The sequence below is a fragment of the Chelmon rostratus genome, chromosome 5 (genome assembly GCF_017976325.1).
Source record: "Chelmon rostratus isolate fCheRos1 chromosome 5, fCheRos1.pri, whole genome shotgun sequence".
NCBI lineage: Eukaryota > Metazoa > Chordata > Actinopteri > Chaetodontiformes > Chaetodontidae > Chelmon > Chelmon rostratus.
Window position 1 is genome coordinate 17,624,632 of NC_055662.1, and position 19,631 is coordinate 17,644,262.

Genomic DNA, 19,631 nt, shown 5'->3' on the forward strand with positions numbered 1-19,631 from the left:
GTGGAATATATTTTAAAGGAAAACTTCAGAAAATTAAAAAAAAGATGTTGCACCTCACTGACGTTCATACACACAGTTTCCATGTTCTATTTGGGAAGCCGACAACAAGCACCAAACTATGAGAGGGGAAACAGCACACACTCACACACTCACACACACACACTCACACACATTTTGTACGTGCACACACCTGTACACACACTCCCAGCAACTCATACACACACATCCACAGGCCCCAGCTTTCCTACCACAGAAATTCTGATGTCTAATATGGAGCCACTAGACCACTTGGAACATATTCCCCCATCTCACAGACTGCACTGCCTCACTGTAACATTCATACAGTGCACACACACTGTACAGTACATACAGCACATACATATGTGCTGTATGTGTATACTGAGTGGTATTCAAGTGGTATGCATTAACAGCCACCACCACTTTTGACTGCACAAGACAGACATATGTGAGACATAGAAACAAAATGTATGTGTTTGCCTGTGTGTGTCTGTGTGTGTCTCTGTGTGCAGCTCAAAAACCCACACTTCACTTGCACATATTCTCTTTCTCACGCAGGCACATATGCCCACAAGCACACACACATTACATATGTTTAAACAACCGTTTCCTGGTGCAGTGTGCTGGGCTGCTCGGGGTCTGACTGGAGCCTCTGGGTGATTTGTCAGTTTGAGCCATGCAGGCCAGGAACCCCTCAAAGTTTGCTTTGGGTTCCAGAGGGACGCACTCCGGACCCCTGAATTCCTGGCCATGGTATGCACTCTGCTTCACCCTCTGGACCCTCATCCCTGAAATGTATGACACGCACACACTTACAGAGATGAGAACATATGTACATTTTCAAAAAGGATTATTCATTACACGCACACTTAGACATACAGCGTGATCATTGTTCCGGGCGCTTCCAATTCCTTTAAATGCTTGAACTGCTAATGAGTGGATGACAGGTTTTAAAAACAGGTCTTAAACACAGACCCACTAAGTAAGTGTAACTGTAATTCTAAAATTTTTTCAAAATGAAATGTGAAAATATGGATTTAATTATTCTGTTTCAATTCTTTTAAATTGAGCCTTCTCTCTTATCAAGTTAAATTTGAGGCTGTTTGTTTTTATTATACACTGTAAATTTTAATTCTTATGTTTGTTCTGTTTTATTCCATTTCAGTTTATTCAGCTATTTTAATTTATTCTTTTTTGTATTGTCTTGTATCTCTTTTAAATTCTGTTTGAATGTTTTTTCTTATTAATACTAAATATTCAACACTTTCATGATATTGTGATGATAGGCCTATCTATTTTGTATTTTTCTATTCTGTTGTTATTTCACCAACCACTGTTGCCTGCTGCCTCGAACACCCGAATTTCCCCGGATAGGATTTAATCAAATCTTATCTTATCTTATTGTATATTAAATACTAACACTGTAAACTGACCGATATTTAAAAGGTTATTATGCCAAACTTGCATCATAGGGTGCGATGTTTGAACAAAACTGTGGAAAACGATTTTATACATTGGTACCCAATGTATAAAACTAGCACATAATATATCTTCTATTTATGTGACAGCTCGTGGTTTCTCAGAGGAGCTTCCTATTGCACTTTCCTTTCAGCCACGTGACTCAATTTCCCAGCAGGCATCGCATGGAAGTCGGGTGTCGGTGACGCGCTTCTCAGCCAATCGTCTTCTTCCATACACGGAACTCCGAAAGAAGAGGGAAGTTCAGTTTGTTTACATCGCGTCACGAAAAGCTTGTCTTGTGGTCTAAAGACATATATAATGAATGGCTACAGCTGACTTCTGCCCGGTGAATATTTCACTTTGGTAGCTGCTCATTTTGTTTACATGTAAGTACACATTTGAAGCTGCTTTAGCTGACATTTATACGACTGTAGAGCGATTAACTTGCTAACAAGCTAACACACCGTATTAACGGTAGCTAGCTCCTTGCAAAGAAGAATGAGACGCGTGTGTATTCATGGAGCCGTAAAGAAACTGGCTGACATACAGCAGTTGTATTCTGTTGTTCATTTGTGTCTTTAAATTGAACTGTTTTTCACCATGTCCAACTGCAGTAGAGTGGAGTAAATACTGGCATCATGTGGTGTGATGTAGTAGTTGCACCCAAAAGTTTTTACTTAGCAAGGTATGTTAGTGTGCGTCTGGAAACTGTCAGGTAAAAAAGGAGTAATTTGCTTTTTTTTCCACTTCAGTGGCTACAAAGCCTCCGAGTCTTTGAGTTGTATATGTTTGTGTGTTTCCATTAACACAGCCTAAATGTTGATGATACGTTTAGCAAAGGGAGTATTTCTAGAATCAGCAGACAGAAGGGTCGGTTTGAGCTCCTGTTGCTGCAGATGCTCTCTTTGTTAGACTGTTTGTGTCTCACACAGTGTGAATCTTTGTCTTTCCTCTTAAAACATCCCTTCAAAGCTAAAGGATTGGTCTAAAGCAATTAGTTGATTAATTTATTAGTCATTTGATAGACATTTAATCAACAAATGCCTGTGAACATTCTCATTCATCCAGGTCATTGTAATCAACAAATATTGACATAAGACAGTCATTTATTTTTAAGTACCTTCTCAGAAAAAATACCAAATATTATCTGGTTCAGTGTCCTTAGATGTGAGAATTTGCCGCTTTTCTGTGTTTTATATTATCTATCCTGAATATGTGGACAGATACCAGACAGATTGATCTGCAGTGAATTGATTGTATATTAGTGTTATTAGAAACAGAATATCTTTGGGTTTTTAGACTGCAGGACAAAATCTATTTGAAGGAGCAGTAAGGAGCATTTTTGCACAATTTTCAGTCAAGTAATGAAAAAAATCAGCAAAGTAATGGATACTAAAAATAATCATCAGTTGTAACCTTAATAATGGTTTCGGTAGTAAGATACCACAAGCTGCCAGAACAGTTCCTTTGCATAGAAGTCTCTGGAACTTTACTGGGGGAACGAAACCCCATTCATTATTCCTTCATTTGGCGATGGTGGTCAAGAGCACTGCCTAACATATTGATCCAAAATCTACAATAGGTATTCAGTATGGATGCATCTGTATTAGTTATGTTTCTCCATTCATTTGCTTAGTAAGTGTGTATTGAGGCATGGTCTAATAAATGTTAGAATGTAGGAGTAAAATGATGAAGAAATATTTTATTCTAAATTATCTGAATGAAACTGTTCCTTTCATTACTATTTTTGAGACAACCGTTACATTAGTTTCATGTAATCCAGGTGTTCCTAAATGTAACATACCGAAGCATACAGAAGTAAATTTGTAGAAAGTGATGTTTAACTGATTTGATTATACAGAAATAATGTCAACAATCTTATAATTGGAACAGCAAACTCACTCTTACCCAAAGTCCACAAACTTAGTTTAACAAATCTTCAAAGATAATATTTGACCAGTCACATCTCGTTCCTGCTCCAGAATGTTAGCCAACACCAGAGCTGCTGTCGAATGTGTTTATGTTCATGTACATATTTTTTTTGCCTGTGTGACATGCGTTTGCGCTTAACAACTTTATGTAAGTGTAGTATGTATATGCCCGTGTCTACATCTAACTGTCTGTGTGTGATAGAGACTGTGGGTGAGACTGTTAGCTACTTAGGTATTCAGTGTGTGGTTCTTTTCCATCTCTGCTTTACTGAAAACTGAGCCCCCAACACAAGTCAACAAGAGTCGTTTGTTCCTAATTTGGTTGGCCTTTTTTCCTCCCCGAAAATGAGTATTTATATATTCACATCAGCGAGCCATAGGGGCTTTCCAGCAGAGATGATGGCAAGACATTAAACAAATCGTGTGCAATGAGGTGATCATAAAACACAACCCTGTGGTGTCTTACACAGACCTGTCATTATGGCAAAAAACCCAAAACTAATAGACACGCAGACACACACACACACACACACACCATTCTCAGGCTATAGACAAGCATGACACACATCCTCACACACACCCTTGTCATCTGCCCCCCTACGTTTTTCTCTCCATTGTCATTAAAGGTGAAGAATGCACTGTTTATTTCTCAGTAGGCCTTTGTGAGTGTGTGAGAAAGGTGGATCACCTGGAGCATGAAAGTTTGATCATTATACTGTGGTAATAAGAGTTTAACATAACCAGATTAACACACTATGCTTGAGTTTATTTTCCATTTAATATTCCAATTATTGTTGCATTATCCACTTATGCTCTCATCGAAAATGGGGTATGATGTGGGCCACACATGCACAATATAAAGTAGAGCCCAACAGTTACATTGGCAGACTGATAGTATTGTCTGATGTTGGTTTGTCCAGTTATATTTGTATTATAATATAATACTGTATATTTTGGCACATGCACAAAGAGAATTTCAGTACATGTTATGTTGTCGAGGCTACACTTTTGTGTATAGTTTCGTTAATTATTTACACATAAAATAAATGGAATTTAAATGTACTACAAGGAGTTTTTAACTGATTATGAAACGGTCTCAATTTAACACTGATGCTGCTATATGATCTACGTATGCAAATGTGACCATCAGTGAGAAGATTTTCTATTTCTTTATAGTTATTCCTAATGCCGTCACCAGGTCAGATTCCCTGCCAAATCAGACAAAATGATTTTTGGTTTGCAGACCAGGAGCCTATGTTTATATTTTCAACGTTATATATTGTTGTTGCTGATACTGACGTAGGATTGGTCATCAGTGGATTGGAGTGAAACTGTGTGAATCGCGTCACCCATGTGCCCGTGGGCATGCATGTGCATCCTGTGCACTTGCATGATAAAATCGGACCAACTCATAGATTTTATTCCATTGTGCTCCTAGTGGTCTTTTTTTAGGCAAGTTGGCCCACCTCTGCTATAAAACACTTTGCAAAACCCTGAATTTCTTTAAAACATCGGGGGATGCTGATGTCCCACATTGAAATATTTTGTGAAATAAAAATCACAATGTAAGAATGTTGACATTGGCTAATAGTCACAAAGTAAAGGACAGATGGTATGATATATGTGTTGTTTTTGCGTAATCCTTGGGCTTGATGATTGCCTTGTTGTTCTTTGTCTGACTTAAGATCTCAAATACATTCACCTGGACAAGTGGCAAAATGACTCAGCTGCAGCCACTGATGCAGCTCCAACAAACAGCAGAGCCCCTGCTAAAAGTTCAGGAGATGCAGTTTTGGCTGGACAAAGCAGTGGCTTGGGGCCAGGCTGACAGGCCAGACACTCAGAAAGACACCTGCCTGCATCTGAGAAGACTAAGGGATTTCCTTCAGCAACTCCTCACACATATCAACAACATGGTGAGCTATTGTGAAATGTTAAGCTTCTGTCTTTACATCTGCTCTTTTTTCACAACTTTTTCACAATGCAAAGACAGCACTATGATTTCTAGACTTGACAGATTTGGATACTCCCGGTTCTACATTTTATTTCCCAGATGCCTGCTAAGGCTAATAAAATGGTCTGTATCCGCTAAGAGGTCTGTTTTATAGTCTCGACACACCTTACCTAATTAAATAAAGTAACAGATAATCAGCTTGACCAAATAGCTGTACAAATATACATAAATATAAATAGATAAATGATGCACAAGTTAATTCGAACACCAGTACATCTAGCACGCACGCACGCACGCACACAGACACACACACACACACACACACACACATGCTCACTCTTTGTCCAAGCCAGGGCATGAACAGCAAGTCTAGCATTGGTAAGTTCCTGCTAACAGAGGCTGCTCTGTGCTGTGCAGAGGCTGTGTATGTGTGGCTGGCAGTGCTGCAGTGTTGAGTTAGTCAGGTAATAGCCGCACTGGGACCTCCAGTGCTAACCTAATGTATCCCCATATCAGGTCCAGCAAATTTGGGAAGGGGGCAGAGGACAGGAGGGGTGTGGGACTGTGAGATTTCAGTGTTACTACGACCTTGCCTCCTCCTTCCAGCTCTTGCACCTTAGGACTCTCTGTCTTGCTGCTTTTTGTAGCAAATTTTCTCTCACATTTCTCTTTCACATAACATACACTTTTTCATGCTCTTGCAGGTTTTAATTTGTGATTCTCTGCAGTCCATATGTTTTACTGTAACACTCTGGTGATGGTTAGAATAACTCTCAGTGTCTGTCTTACTTTCTGCTTTCTCTCTACTTTGGCAATTTGCCATATATTTTTATAGATAGAGAGCACTGACTGGCTTAGTTGTCTGTCTCCTCCTCTGTTAGAATTATTCCATGTATATGTCATGCAGAGGAGTCAGCATGTGTAGAATGATGGAGTGGATACAAAGAAAGAGAAAATAATGGTATAGCTTAATTGGGTTGAAATCCTTTTTACTGGCAGTGGGCTCATAAAAGACCAGCTGAGGATAGCCTGCTTCTTGGCAGCATTTTGCATCCTTTGATGACTTAACAACTTTCCTGTGGCTTATGTCCTAAGAAATACTCCTAATTATTAATTCCCAGGCTTACACTTGGTTGGAAAAGTGGAAAAACTTTCCTACCTTAGTAATACACTTCTTAAAAGAATTGTTTGACTTTTCTTTTTCTTTTAAAAAAAATACATTTGTTTGCTTTCTTTCATATATAGTTTGATGAGACGATCGACGATCTCATATCCTCTTGTTCAGTATGAAGCTGGAGCCTGCAACTGGTTAGCTTAGCTTAGCATAAAGCATATCATAAAAGCATATCTTGCTTGTTAAATCCATACACAGCTGAAGTGTATAAATCAGAATTCGCCATTTTACAGGCGGTTTATGTGTCAGCCTATATCTTGGCTGGACGCAGTAACTTCCTAATGTCTTGTCATCATTGTGAGGTTGCCAGGCAACCAGTGGAGTTTTTTAAGATGTCACTGTGCCCATCCAAGATGTGGTACCATAACGCTCCATTGAATCATAAAATGGCATTTTTACTCTTCAGTTTTTGTAACGATTAAACAAATGAGATATAACTTGATGTAGAGAGGCTGGTTGGTGGATTTTGTTACCTTTGAACATAGCCAGACTAGCTGTTTCCCCCCGTTTCCACTCTTTAAGCTAAGCTTATTTATCTTAGCTGCTTGCCCCAGCTTCATTTTGAAGAGATATGAGAGTCCTATCGATCCTCTCATTTAACTCCAGAATGCAAGTAAGCACATTTGGTAAAATGATGAGGTATTCCTTTTAAAGAGTGGTAGAAGTAGAAGTTTTTTTTGTATCAATGTTGCTACAGCACTGCTGCAGTATTACACCACTCCTCAAAGGAGTTGATCGGAAAATCCTGCTGCCCAGAGTAAGATAGATGCAGGGTCTTGGGAACTCAACGACACACTAGTGTGTATTTATGTTCTCACCATAGTAACTTTACTATTTAATGGTAGGGCTACTTTGATTGTGGTTTAGTGATGTCAGGGACAGAAGTGTTTCCTCACTGTTCTCTTCATCGTTGTCTATAAACTTGTCCCATTTGCCTCCCCGGCCAGTCTATAATCAGTCACTTCTGTCTGAGATGTCTGTTCCTAATCAAGACAAGATACATTGTCTCAAAGCCCATTTATAATTAGGGACAATGTTGACAAGGCTTTGATGGTGATTTGGCCCTGATAGTCAGTGATAATTACTTTCTGTTGTGATTGCTCATTCTTATGGGCATTCCTGCAGTCACAAAGCATTAATAAAGTTCTTATTGTAAATGAACATTCCTTTTTAGTTGCGTCAGTGACACACAAATGCACATGTATACTCTCACACAACGTTTATCATGTGTTGTTGGATTCGTAGGAAGGCTGAGTGGGAGGGCTGTGTTCCAGACAGTACTGGTGGTGTTGTGGGGGGCAGACTGGGGGCATTTAGAGAAACTCTACTTGGCCTATTACCATTCTGCTTCCCATTAATGGTGATCTCATCCACTTGAGTGAGTCAAGTAATTTTCTTGTCTGTCTGATGCTCTTTTTGAACATACAGGCCTAAAGTTACCTTAATGTCTTCTTTTTATCCACGGCTACAGTGAAGCCATGTTCACTCAGTGCTCTCTGATTATTTCTGATGAAAGGTGCGTGGAGCAAGATTGATGCATATTGGCTTTGCACCAACCTTTTTCCCCTGTTTCTCCTTCCATTTCCCCATCCTCTTTTCTTCCTAACGTAGAAATGCCCCTGTAGTACTGCTAATTGAATATTTTTTACTTAAAAGTCAGTATTTTTCCATAAGACACAACAGACTCCATAGCTAATTTTCACCTCCTCTAATAGTGGTGAAAAAATGCTTTTTAATTCTAGCCAAAATAGAGGTGCATATACAAGAGCATGTTTGTGTGATTGACAGCAGTGTCACCGAGGGTGATCAGATGATGAGCCCAAGGGAAGGATATGGGACAAGGAGGGGGAAATGTTTTGAAGCCCACCAGAAAACATTTGTGATGTTAATCAATCAGTGTCCCATGTTTTTCTACATTTATATCATATCAGATCCCGATCGCCCAACACCACAACTTCCACTGTGAAGTAAGACGAATCATCTCTAGTTAAGCAACAGCACCCTGCTTCAATTATAACTGGCTTATGTCAGATTTCTTTGTGTGGGCTTCTCCAGCATCAGAGCAGGATTTCTCAAAGTTCTCTACAGTTTAATTAGCTCAGAGGTGAAATGTACGATAAAGGTTTTCAATATGGGATTAATACTCAGAAATACTGTAAATGCACATCAACATGATTCATGCACACATGTGCAGACACGCTTGTAAATTTAAGTAATACGTCACCTCTTTGATCTGTTTTCTGTATGTTCCACTTCGGTCATTATATTGTAAAACGTAATGTGCACTGTGTTGATGTATTAAACCCAGAAAAGTAACAAGATGGAGCAAAAACAACGTAGTACACCTGTGTATTTACTGATTTATCCTGAAACAAAAAATACTTTGAAAGTTGTCCCAGACTGCAGGCATTTGTCTTAACTAATATGGTCAAGTATTGTTTTGACAAATAAGATATGCTCTGTCACATTAGACTAGAAACAACAAATTAGTTGTTTCGGGTTCTGCTAAACTGCCAAACAAGTTTTAACAGTTTTGGTTCTAGTTTAAACAAACAGAAGCATGACCAGCTCTAGTCTTGTTTTCGACACTGACTAGATGCTTGATTGTGCTCTAAATATTATAGACCAGGTCTTTTTTTTACTTTAATTTTAGTGAGCTGCCCTTACATATTATTGGAATCTTTCCAAACCATAAGTCTAAAATTTTACCAGTGAATTTCATCTGGGAAAATGTGATATTTTCCAAACTGAAATGTATAGAGAGTCAGGACTCCTAAATGCACCTTTTGTCTTTAGTTTAAAACCTTCTGGATGTTTTAATTGGCTGTGAGGTGAAATAAATCACATGGTCGTTGCCGTTGTGTTGAGCTGGATAAACAAGACAGACGCACACATACTTAAACCCTTACAGGTTTAGCACCCTCGGCCAGACCCTGGTTCTGTGCTGTGTATCTTTCACTATTGACACTGCAGTGACCACTGTGACCAAAACACAGTAAACAAAGGTGATGCATGAGTAATGTACTGTGCACCTGTGGATGTGCCTGCTTTTCAACTCAGTATCCACAGTAATTAAGTAAACTTGTGATTGTTTGCATGTTTTGCACAAGGTTGCAAGGTTAAAAGGATAAAACAAAAGTTGATGAAACAGGTGAGGAGGTGTGAACATCTATAATACAGTGAAACGATGAAAGGGATTTTATGTTTTGGATTCCACGTCTGTCATGCTTGAATCTGATTAAGTGGCCGATGGGAAATTCTTTTTTATTTATTTATTTATTTATTTTTACTGTATGTGCCCTCCACTCAGAGAACTAAACCAATTAAGTTGTTTTTCCAAGATAGCAGGATTGTAGGTGCAAGGGTGTTAAAAATGAAAAAAAACATGTCGTCTATTAAATCCATTTTCTCCTGTTGGTGGCTGTCCCTGTTCTGTTCTGAAGAGCTCCACAACAGAGACCATGAAGAGGCTGCCATTTCTAGGCCAGTTTCTTGGCCGACTGTGCTGGAACCCTTATGTCTCTGCTGATGGTGAGTGCACCTTCTAAAAAACTTGGTGGGGTATAGTGGATGGGTCGGGTCCTGACTAATGAATTTTGTAAATGTGTGTAATTTCTGCATAAGGTGTAGGATATACTACCATCCATATAGGACCTATGAACTTTAAAACCTGCTGTGTTTTGTGATGTCTGCAGCTATAAGCAGAAGGTTGATGTTCCAGTGTCTGTGGGGACTGTACTCGGAGCATCCAGGCAATGCTGTGGAAAGAAAAGCCAACCAGTGGATACAGGTATGGACTGGACTTTATCTATCTCTGTTTATCTAGAATTTTGAATAGTAAATTTGGTAGTCTTATAATATCAATCAAAAATAAATCAATAAATAAGGGATTTTTTTTTTCATCTCAAAACTGAAATTCAGGGGAGGATGGTGGTAGAAATAAGGTAGGCCTTAGTTTGTTAGCTCGATGCTAACACATAATGGGAATTACCATTAACATGGTGTAATTATCATCAGGACTGCAATGATATATTTGTATGTTTTAATAAATGATCTGTTGTATCTCATGTGATTACCATAAAGCACATCTATGCTCATACTTACAGGCATGTACTTGTGATCTGTACCTATGATCTGTGGAAAAGGTTGTTGATTATTTGCAGCCCCTACCAGCTGATTACGAGGAGTGATGAGTCAGCTGTCAATGGCAGTATACTGTAAAACAGAGCAGTCCACGACCACGAGAGGTCCTTGAGCTTACAGTCATAAATGTGTACAAAATATATCTAGTCCAATAGTATCTGAGATTAGCTGTGGACAGACGGACAAACAGAGACACACACGCACATATACGACCAACCTTCACGATTAGCTTATGCCTGGCGGCGATTACAAGACTAATAAATCTGACAAAGCCTTCAATACCAATTTTGCTACTCCACATTTTCAATACTTGGTGCAAGAAACACATTAAGATGGGTACCAAGAATGGATTGAAGCTCGATACGCAGCCCCAGATACAGTAGGAGGTACAGTAAGAGCCATCTATTCATATCGATATTTTTTCATCTTCCAATCATCCATCATATGCCTTTTCTCAGGCCTGCTCTGTTTGCTGTTTATGCCCTAATTAGCTCTTGAATATCATCCCAAATACTTGTATAAAGAATCTCAGACTGCCTTTGGGCTGCCGAAGAGATTTTCTGTCTAATTTACTTTTAATAGGAGCTCTCTCGCCAGCCCTCTGTGTCTCCTCCAATGGAACATGGATGATGAATGAAGGAGATTGGGTCCCTGTTAGTCTAAGCCTTTTGTGCCCAAAACTGTAAAACATATTTTGAAAGCAAATTAAAATAGTCTGTTTCACTGCCTCTTGAAGGATCAGTCTTTATATTAGATGTTAGTTGATCTTGCTCACTGTGCGTTTTCAAGGCGCGCACACAAAGGAGGGAAAGAGGGAAGAAAAGATTCTGCAATTTTCAACTTTGAGAGGGTTCACACAGATGGCTTATGATAAACAATGTGGAACGTTCACATTTTTGCCAGATTAACTGTGTGTTTGTATTCTTTTGATTAATTTCTCATCTAATAAAACATCTTACTAATTAAAACAGTGCCTTGAAAGTAAACCTAGAATTTGCCAGATGGTCTTTGACCCATCGGAGGGGAAGCGGAGTACATGTGCGCATGATTGTATTTGTCTATATGTTATGGCTGTGTGTTTTTGTATGTCAGCATGTATGCATGTGTGTGTGAATGTGCAGGGAAGTGGGCATGGTGTGTAGATTTTCATTTTAAATTACAGGTGCATTAATATTGTTTTCAGTATTGTTTGTAAAACATCAAGGATAAAGTTTTGGAAAAAGGCTCCTCATGGCTATTATGCTGGTGTACCTTCAATCCTTTTGTGAATCGCTTTATCTCTCCATATAAAACCATTTTTACTTTCCTATTACAGCTGCAAGGGGGGCGATCTTGTATTTTGAAGTGATTGCTTTAGTTACAGCAGTGACGGGTTAATAGGTTCACTGGGTCCACTCATACTAAAATTGCGGAACTACCGGATGGAAGTGTCCAAAAAGCAAACATACAGTACACTCATAAACAACTCTGCAGCTTCTTCTCACTCTCCTTCTCTTCTCCTCCGAAGAAGCTTCCACTCCCCGCAAATGACAGGAATGGCGGGAAGCACAAAAAAGCCTATTCACCGCAGCTCATCCTGTCTGGGGGAGCAGGGCAGATGTATGGTTTTAGGCCAGAGATGGTCTGTCTCTCGGCGTGTCTGTGTTGTGTTGGACTGCCTGTCCTGGAATGCAGAATGCAGCCTGTTTTCTGTTAGCCCTGTCTGATCTTGCTCCCCAACATTGTTTTCTTGCTGCCTCCATAATAGACTGATGGTCTGGTTTTAAGTGGCACCTAAATACTGTGTTTGTGTAAATTTGCGCATGTTGCTTGCATATGTTTGTGAGTATTTGTGCAAAAACACGTGTTTCACTGCTACTGTATATATTGTTAGTAGCCACATATATTTTCCCCTTTAAATTATGACAGAGTGCAGAGTATTTTGCCTTTTCTCCCTTCCCTTCACCCCTCCCTGTCTGGCTCTCCTCTCCACATCTGAGTGTTCTCAGCAGGTTTGATGAATGCTGGGTACAGCCACATAGCTGCAGGCTATGTCAGATAGTCATTAGCTCAATCGGTCTGTTTCTCTACACATCCTGTGCTAGCAGGGGGACCACACAGTGCTGCAGTAACATGACATGATTTTTGAGTAGATGACAGATAAGTGAAGCATAAGAGTGTAATATTAGAGGACCAGAGGATGGACGGTTTGATCGTTTCGTCTTTGACGTGTATCTTTACTGACTCAAACAGGGTAAAACCACAGGTAGGCCCTGGAGCCGCTGTGGCAGCTTTGTAGTTTTGAAACATATCTATGTTGCTCACATTGGCTTCTACACTCTCTTCTTTTTTTAATTTGTAGATGAAAGTGTCTTTGTGACAATAATGCTTCCCCTTTCATGTTTTTGTTTCCTCTTGGGTGGCATCTCTCTCTCAGTAAGTCTGACTTTCTGAAATTATTATTGTTTATATTTCTTTCCTCCTTTAACTTAAAGAAACAGTTTGACATTTTAGAAAATATTCTTACAGCTTATCATGTTTTAGTCCGTATAATAACAAAATATGAAAATAAACCATTTGTGGTTTTACGGGGACTTACAGATACTGGGTGGATGGTTACACTGTTGTTCTATAAGAAATACTTACGCTATGAAATCAAATGTTTTCATTTTTCTGTGTCCCCGTGCTTCCACATTTTATGCTAAGCTAAGAAAATCACCTCTTCCATCCTTAACACACAGACATGAGAGTCATATTGATCTTCTCCTCTAATTCTCGACAAGAAATCTGATAGGCGTATTTCCCAAAGTCCCAATCTCACAGTTTAAGATTTGGGATTATAGTAATTGCAATTGTGTGATGTCATTTGGACTAAATGCATTCACACACACACACATACAAACAAAACATAGGATTGGAATTTTTAAATTATTCTCAAAACCTACATTTTCTGTCTTGATCAAGCGAGATACACACAAACTGCTGATTTTCCATTTATAAGTCGACCTTTTTAATTATGTATGTCAAAATACCACACATTCATATGGTCAGAAGATTGTCATTTGGGTCTTTAATTTAGGAGGAAAAGGCAATTTTTTAAATTACATGTTTCTTTAATGCACTCTGTCAGTTTGAGCACAATTGCTTATAACTTTATTATTTTTGCCTGATCATCCTGACTTTTCTGAACTCTTTTCCCTCATTTCATCTTCCCTCTTTTTGTCTCTGCTGTTTTGACCATCTGAGGCTATACTTGAGTCTTTCATTGGTTTTGGGAGAATTCAATCATGGCTTAGTAATTGTTAACAGGCACCCATCAAAACCAACCCGAGTCTTTGCCTCGTGCATTTTTCTACATCCTCTGTTTTAATTTTAGATTTATGGAGGGATAATTTCTATGGCAGCAGCATGTCCAAGCCCCCAAAGCCAGCTCGGTCGCTGTTTTTCTGTGAGAGAAAGATGACTTTTGACCTAAAGTATTTGCCATCCATCTATGCATTTGCCCTTCATCCCATTCCTCTGGTGACCACACCCTTTTTTCTCTGCTCCAAATGCAGCCATCGCAGTGCCTTCCAGTCTCTCTTTGCCATTCCTTCTAACCAACCATCCTTCCCTCGCTTATCCCCCAGCCCCACTGTGCCTGCTTACCAAGGGTGGGATAAGTGTGATTGGTTTTGTATGGACTCAATGTGCAGGGTTTGAGGGTGCTCAGATGGTAGTGATTGGGGTTGTTTTGTAAGACTATGTGGAGGGCAAGCATTGGCGTGCTGTAGGGCCAGGCCAAAGAAACCACACAGCACTGCAGCGCTCCTCTGCCTGGGATTTTGGTTTTTCTCCTTCGCTTTTCTCCTTTTTTTTTTTTACATATTTTGCCTCTCTCAATCTCGTTCTCTCCTCATCTCTTGTTGATTTCCTTTTATTTGCATTTTGAAAGGGATTTGTACTTTTTTGGTCTCCTTTTGGTGGTGTGGATGTTTCTTTGTTTTTGGTTCATGGGAGTTGTAAAACAGATGTGCGTTGAAGATGTGAGGCCTCGGCTGTTTCTGTTGGATCACACTTCCCGACTTGTACCAGTGAATCAACTCATTGTGGTCAGATAGAGAGGACTAAATCAATCCCTAATTCAAAGTAATAGGTTTTCATCACACTTCTGACTGAATACCAATGGACCAATTTCTTGCCAAATACTCAGTTTATTAATCATTCAACCGCTGAATGCTCTGTGGTGTGTTTTTATCTTTAAGATTGTTGACATTGAATGTGAAATAAGTCCGTTTCTTAACTTTTTTTTTTGGCTTTCAAATGATGTTAGAAAAACTCCCAGTAATATGTTTTGTAGCAGAAACTGCCGAGAAAAAGTTGATTTCCAAAAGGTGTGAGAACCACTGTTGTAACATTATAACTTACATTAAGAGTCTCCTGCTCCCTCTCTTTGTTCCCTCATTATGTCTCCCTTTTTTCACAGCCGAGAATCAGCTGAGTTTATTGGTCTAGTTTTGTCAGTGTATGATGAGGCCCCTTCTGAAAAATTCTTGTAAAACACTGAGGCCCGCTATAACAAAGAATGTTCATTTCTGAAGCTGCTCATATGCTGTCCATACATTCTCACTTACTGGAATGCCTTTTATCCACTCATGTGGTTCAAACGATGTGACGCTAACAGTCATCCTATATTCCAGTAACTAATTAGCTTTGATGTTATGGATCTTGGGGTTTGGGCACATTGTATTAAGGTCTTGTCCACTGTTATGGATATACACATACAGTGCCAATAATCTGCACATTGTGTTGCCTGCCCTCCCACAGAAAGTGTTGTGTCAGCTTGCTACAGAAGAAGAGGATACTGCAGCGCAGGCATTAATGAAGCACACGGGTGTGCCATCTAAAGAGTACCATCTCAAAGTCCTGAGAAAGGTATTTGCCCTTTATTGCTGTTTGCACAATTCTTGCCGGCATTGATACAAAGTAATTATGTGGACATATATGCAAATTGTGCTCTTTCTTGCATTTCAGAGGGTGGCACTGCTGCAGCAAAACATTGGGAAGAGCTGCAGGTCTCTGGGCGACATAAATCAAAGGTATAGCACAGTAGAAACTAGGGCTGCAACTAACAGTTTTGTTTATAATTAATGAATCATCATATATTATAAATATCATATATTGTCCCATCCCTAGTGTGTGATGTCTTCACATGTCTTGTTTTTGAAGACCAAGACCCAAAAATCTCAAGTTACAGTGCTATACAACAGAGAAAACAATCAAATCCTCACATTATCAAAGCTGAAACCAGAGAATTTTTGACGTTGTTATTTGAAAAATACCCAAACAATCAACTACAATCAACAAGTTTTTTCCAACCAACAATACAGTTGCACGCAGAATGGTACATTATGGTGTCAGCATACACATTTAAAGGTCCAGTGTGTAGGATTTGGGGGCATTTCTTGGCTGAAATGTAATATATTATTTACAGTTATATTTTCATTAGCGTGCAATCACCTGAAAATAAGAATAATATTTCCATTACCTAATAATGCTAAAAATAATAGTCTTTATTTATGTAGCATATACCTTTATATTGCTTTACATTTAAACAGGAATGAAAACAGTAAGTAAAAAATGAATTTAAAGAAAGGTGTAGATAAAAGTGCTCAGTGCTTAATCCACTAAATAAAGTCAAAGTTCAAAAACAAATGACCATCTATAGACATCCAAAAGCAAGACATTTAAAGGCATAATCAACTAATAAAAGCATATTTAGAAACATAAAAGGTCATTCAGAAACAGCATGAGGGACACCAAGTTAAACATGCATATGGTAGCAAATGGTGCTTGACAAAGGCAAGGTTAAAGACAAGTGTTTTTTCAACAGAGCCTGCCTCTCTAATATCTTTGGTTAGGCTGTTCCACAGTTTGGTGCATATCTGAAAAAAGTTGCCTCTACAATTTTCTTTTTAGTGGGGTTTTGGGTAGAAAACCAGCAGTAGAGGATCTAAGGGTTTCTGAAGGAACATAAGACACCAGTGAATCTGCGATATAGGCCGGTCCAAAGCCGGATGCTTTGTATACAAGTAGAGGGACTTCTAAATCAGTTCTGGAAGATACAGGAAGCCATTGCAGTGTAGGTAAGATCGGAATGATGTGTTCCCTCTTCTTTATTTTTGTTAGCAGTCTAGCAGCAGAATTCTGTATATCCTGTAGCCTTTCAATGGACTTTTTAGAGATTACACATTAAAAAGTGCATTGCAGTAGTCTAGTCTACTTGAAATGAAAGCATCTTATTGGGTCAGAAATGGGATGAAAGAATGCCTGCTTGGTCACGTAAGTTAAGTTGGAGTCTAAAACAACACTTAGTAGTTACTTCTGGTTTGATCTTGGGGATCAGATTGTCAAGTGATTTAATGAGCTCATCCCTTTTGGATTTGGGGCCCACTAATAGGATTTCTGTTGTATCCTCTTTTAATTTTAGAAAGTTATTATTCATCCAGTTATTTATTGTCAACAGGCCACAAGTGAGGGAGCTTAAGGCATCTACAACGCATATCTCAACAGATATGTACAGTTCTGTATCATCAGCAAAGTTATGGAAGCTAACTTTTTGTCACTCACTTAGAAGAAGCATGTGTCGTGAGAACAACGGAGGGTCAAAGCAGCTCCCTTGTGTAAAGCCAGAGGTTATGTCATGTTTCTCTTGGACATGGTCCCCAAGATGAACATAATATTAGTAATATTAGAGTAACGTATGTTCGGAGCCAGTTTAGAACACATTGTGAGAAGCCAACCCGGTTATCAAAGCGGTTAAAGAGTTTAATGGTCAACTGTGTCAAATGCGGCTCTTAAATGTAAGAGAACCAGAACCAAAACTTTTTTTTGGCATCAACACTAAGTCTCAGATCACTAACTATCTTTGTGAGCAGTCTCGTGCTATGATTAGCTCTGAAACCTCTTCGAAATGTCTCTATAATATTGTTTTCATTTAGAGGGTTGTTTTTCTGGTGGAAAATAATTTTTCAAACATCTTGCTTCAGAATGTAATGTTTGATATGGACCTATAACTGCTTATGATTCCACAAGCAAGATGCGGCCTATTCAGCAGAGGTTCCTCGACAGCGGTTGTGAGAGCCTTGGGGCAAATTCCAGTTTCAAGGGATGTGTTAATAATTTTCAGGACGGAGTTCGAGATATTATTGAAAACACACTTAAAGAGTGGAGAAGTTACCAGGTTGAGACTGAGACAGCAGGAGGACAGAGGGAGCAGGTCTTCCTCCACAGAGTCTGCCACATTGCACTGCCTCGTTTCTACAGTAGCCCAGAACAGACAAACAAAACACTTGATATAGAGTGCACCTTTCGCATTTTTTGCATCTTTCGCATCTTTCGCAGCCACAATAGTGACGGGTGAGGCGAGGGGTATTCAGTTGGTTGCAGTCTGTGTCCTCACCACTAGATGCCACTAAATCCTCCTCACTGGACCTTAAAGTTAGTTTAAATCTCTTTAAAAATAAACAAATTGTACATTTTGCTGGAAAGGATAAAATCACTCTAATGTTTAGGGTGGAAGAAAATGATGATGAGAAGTTCCTGATGGTACAGATTTTGTCCATGTCACTCTTTGCAGGTGTTCATGTGACAGCATTCTAGCCACATCAGAGGCTTGTGCCCCCCTCGTCACTTGCCCCGAGGCTGCTCCTCTCATTGGTGCCATGCTGCAGCAGCCAGTGACTTGTGTCAGGGCAACACTTAGTGAGCACTTCCTGGAGGCTCTGAGCTCTGCCTACGCTAGGTAGGGTAACGATGCATATGGGTGCTGAGTTCCTGTTAGTCTGTAACATATATTTCCAGAAAGTATTTCTATTAAGTTCTGTCCAAACACATAATCATGTTTGTAGCTGTAACATTTCAGGTGCTATGTGATGATAATGTCAATACTGTTTTTTTTTTTTTCCCCAGCCAGTGCTTGTCACTGGAGGAGCAGACAGTAGTCTCTCTCTGGCATCACAACCTGTCCAGCCTGGAAGAAGCAGTGCTCAGTCTGCTGGAGTGTCTCCCCAACAGGACGTCAACACCACAGAGGCTAGAGCAGAACGTGGCACAGTCACTGCTGGTGGGTAATTTATTGTGATGAAGTGGAGTAACTTAAGAATGATAAAGTCACGTATTTCTGTGATAGATATGATCCAATTTGCTGAAAATGTGTGTTATGTCCATGTTTAAACATCAGCTGAACACTGAATTGATGCCCAGTATGTAACTATTTTAGAGTTTTCGTTTAGGGCTACAACTAACACACTGTCACACTTCATTATCAGTAAGATCTTCTGTTAATAGTACAGTCTATGAAATGTTAAAAAAATTGTGATATAATGTCCATCACAATTCCTCGGAGCCCAAGGTGACATCTTCATATTGTTTGTTTTGTCCAACCAACAGTCCAGAGCTGAAATATATTTAATTGACAATGATATAAAACTAAAACAATCAGTAATCATAATGATTGCATCGACATTTTCTGTCAGTCGACTTTTGTTTCAAACCAGCCTTTTACAAGTGATATCTAGGCAAGTGCACAGTGAAACACATGGTTTGAATCTCATCTAGTTTACCTCATTTACCTCCATGAACAACAATTTTGGCAGCATCATTCTGGCAAGGAAGTAGCCCATTACAGCCAAGCCAAAAAGCCAAAATATTCTATATACTGTATTTGGAGACCTGACATTGTGATCAGATCATAAGAGCGCCTCTGAAGTGTATGAAAAATACCTAAAATCCACTTGCGATACTGTTTCATCACCTCATTTTACCTCCACAGTTAGAGTTGGGGAGAAATGTGTAGGATATTGTGCTGTTGCACTGTGGCATTTTCAGCTATTTAACTTGGCAGCATTAAAGACTGTTGATAAATTGGTGACATATTGCTGCTGTTAAATGGGTTTGTTATGTGCATAGCTTGACTCATCTGCCCTGAATT

The 19,631-nt window shown here is 39.3% G+C and overlaps 1 protein-coding gene across 1 annotated transcript in view; it reads left to right on the forward strand.

Annotated features, from left to right (window-relative positions):
* Nucleotides 1-1,739: 1,739 nt before the first annotated feature.
* Nucleotides 1,740-19,631, forward strand: part of fancc (FA complementation group C) — a 44,304-nt gene continuing 26,412 nt past the window's right edge. The window contains exons 1-8 of the mRNA XM_041937201.1: nt 1,740-1,865; nt 5,096-5,326; nt 9,982-10,069; nt 10,234-10,328; nt 15,467-15,574; nt 15,674-15,738; nt 18,279-18,443; nt 18,611-18,764. Coding sequence (XP_041793135.1) covers nt 5,129-5,326; nt 9,982-10,069; nt 10,234-10,328; nt 15,467-15,574; nt 15,674-15,738; nt 18,279-18,443; nt 18,611-18,764 — 873 coding nt within the window. The 5' untranslated portion in view covers nt 1,740-1,865; nt 5,096-5,128. The remainder of the gene's footprint in view (nt 1,866-5,095; nt 5,327-9,981; nt 10,070-10,233; nt 10,329-15,466; nt 15,575-15,673; nt 15,739-18,278; nt 18,444-18,610; nt 18,765-19,631) is intronic.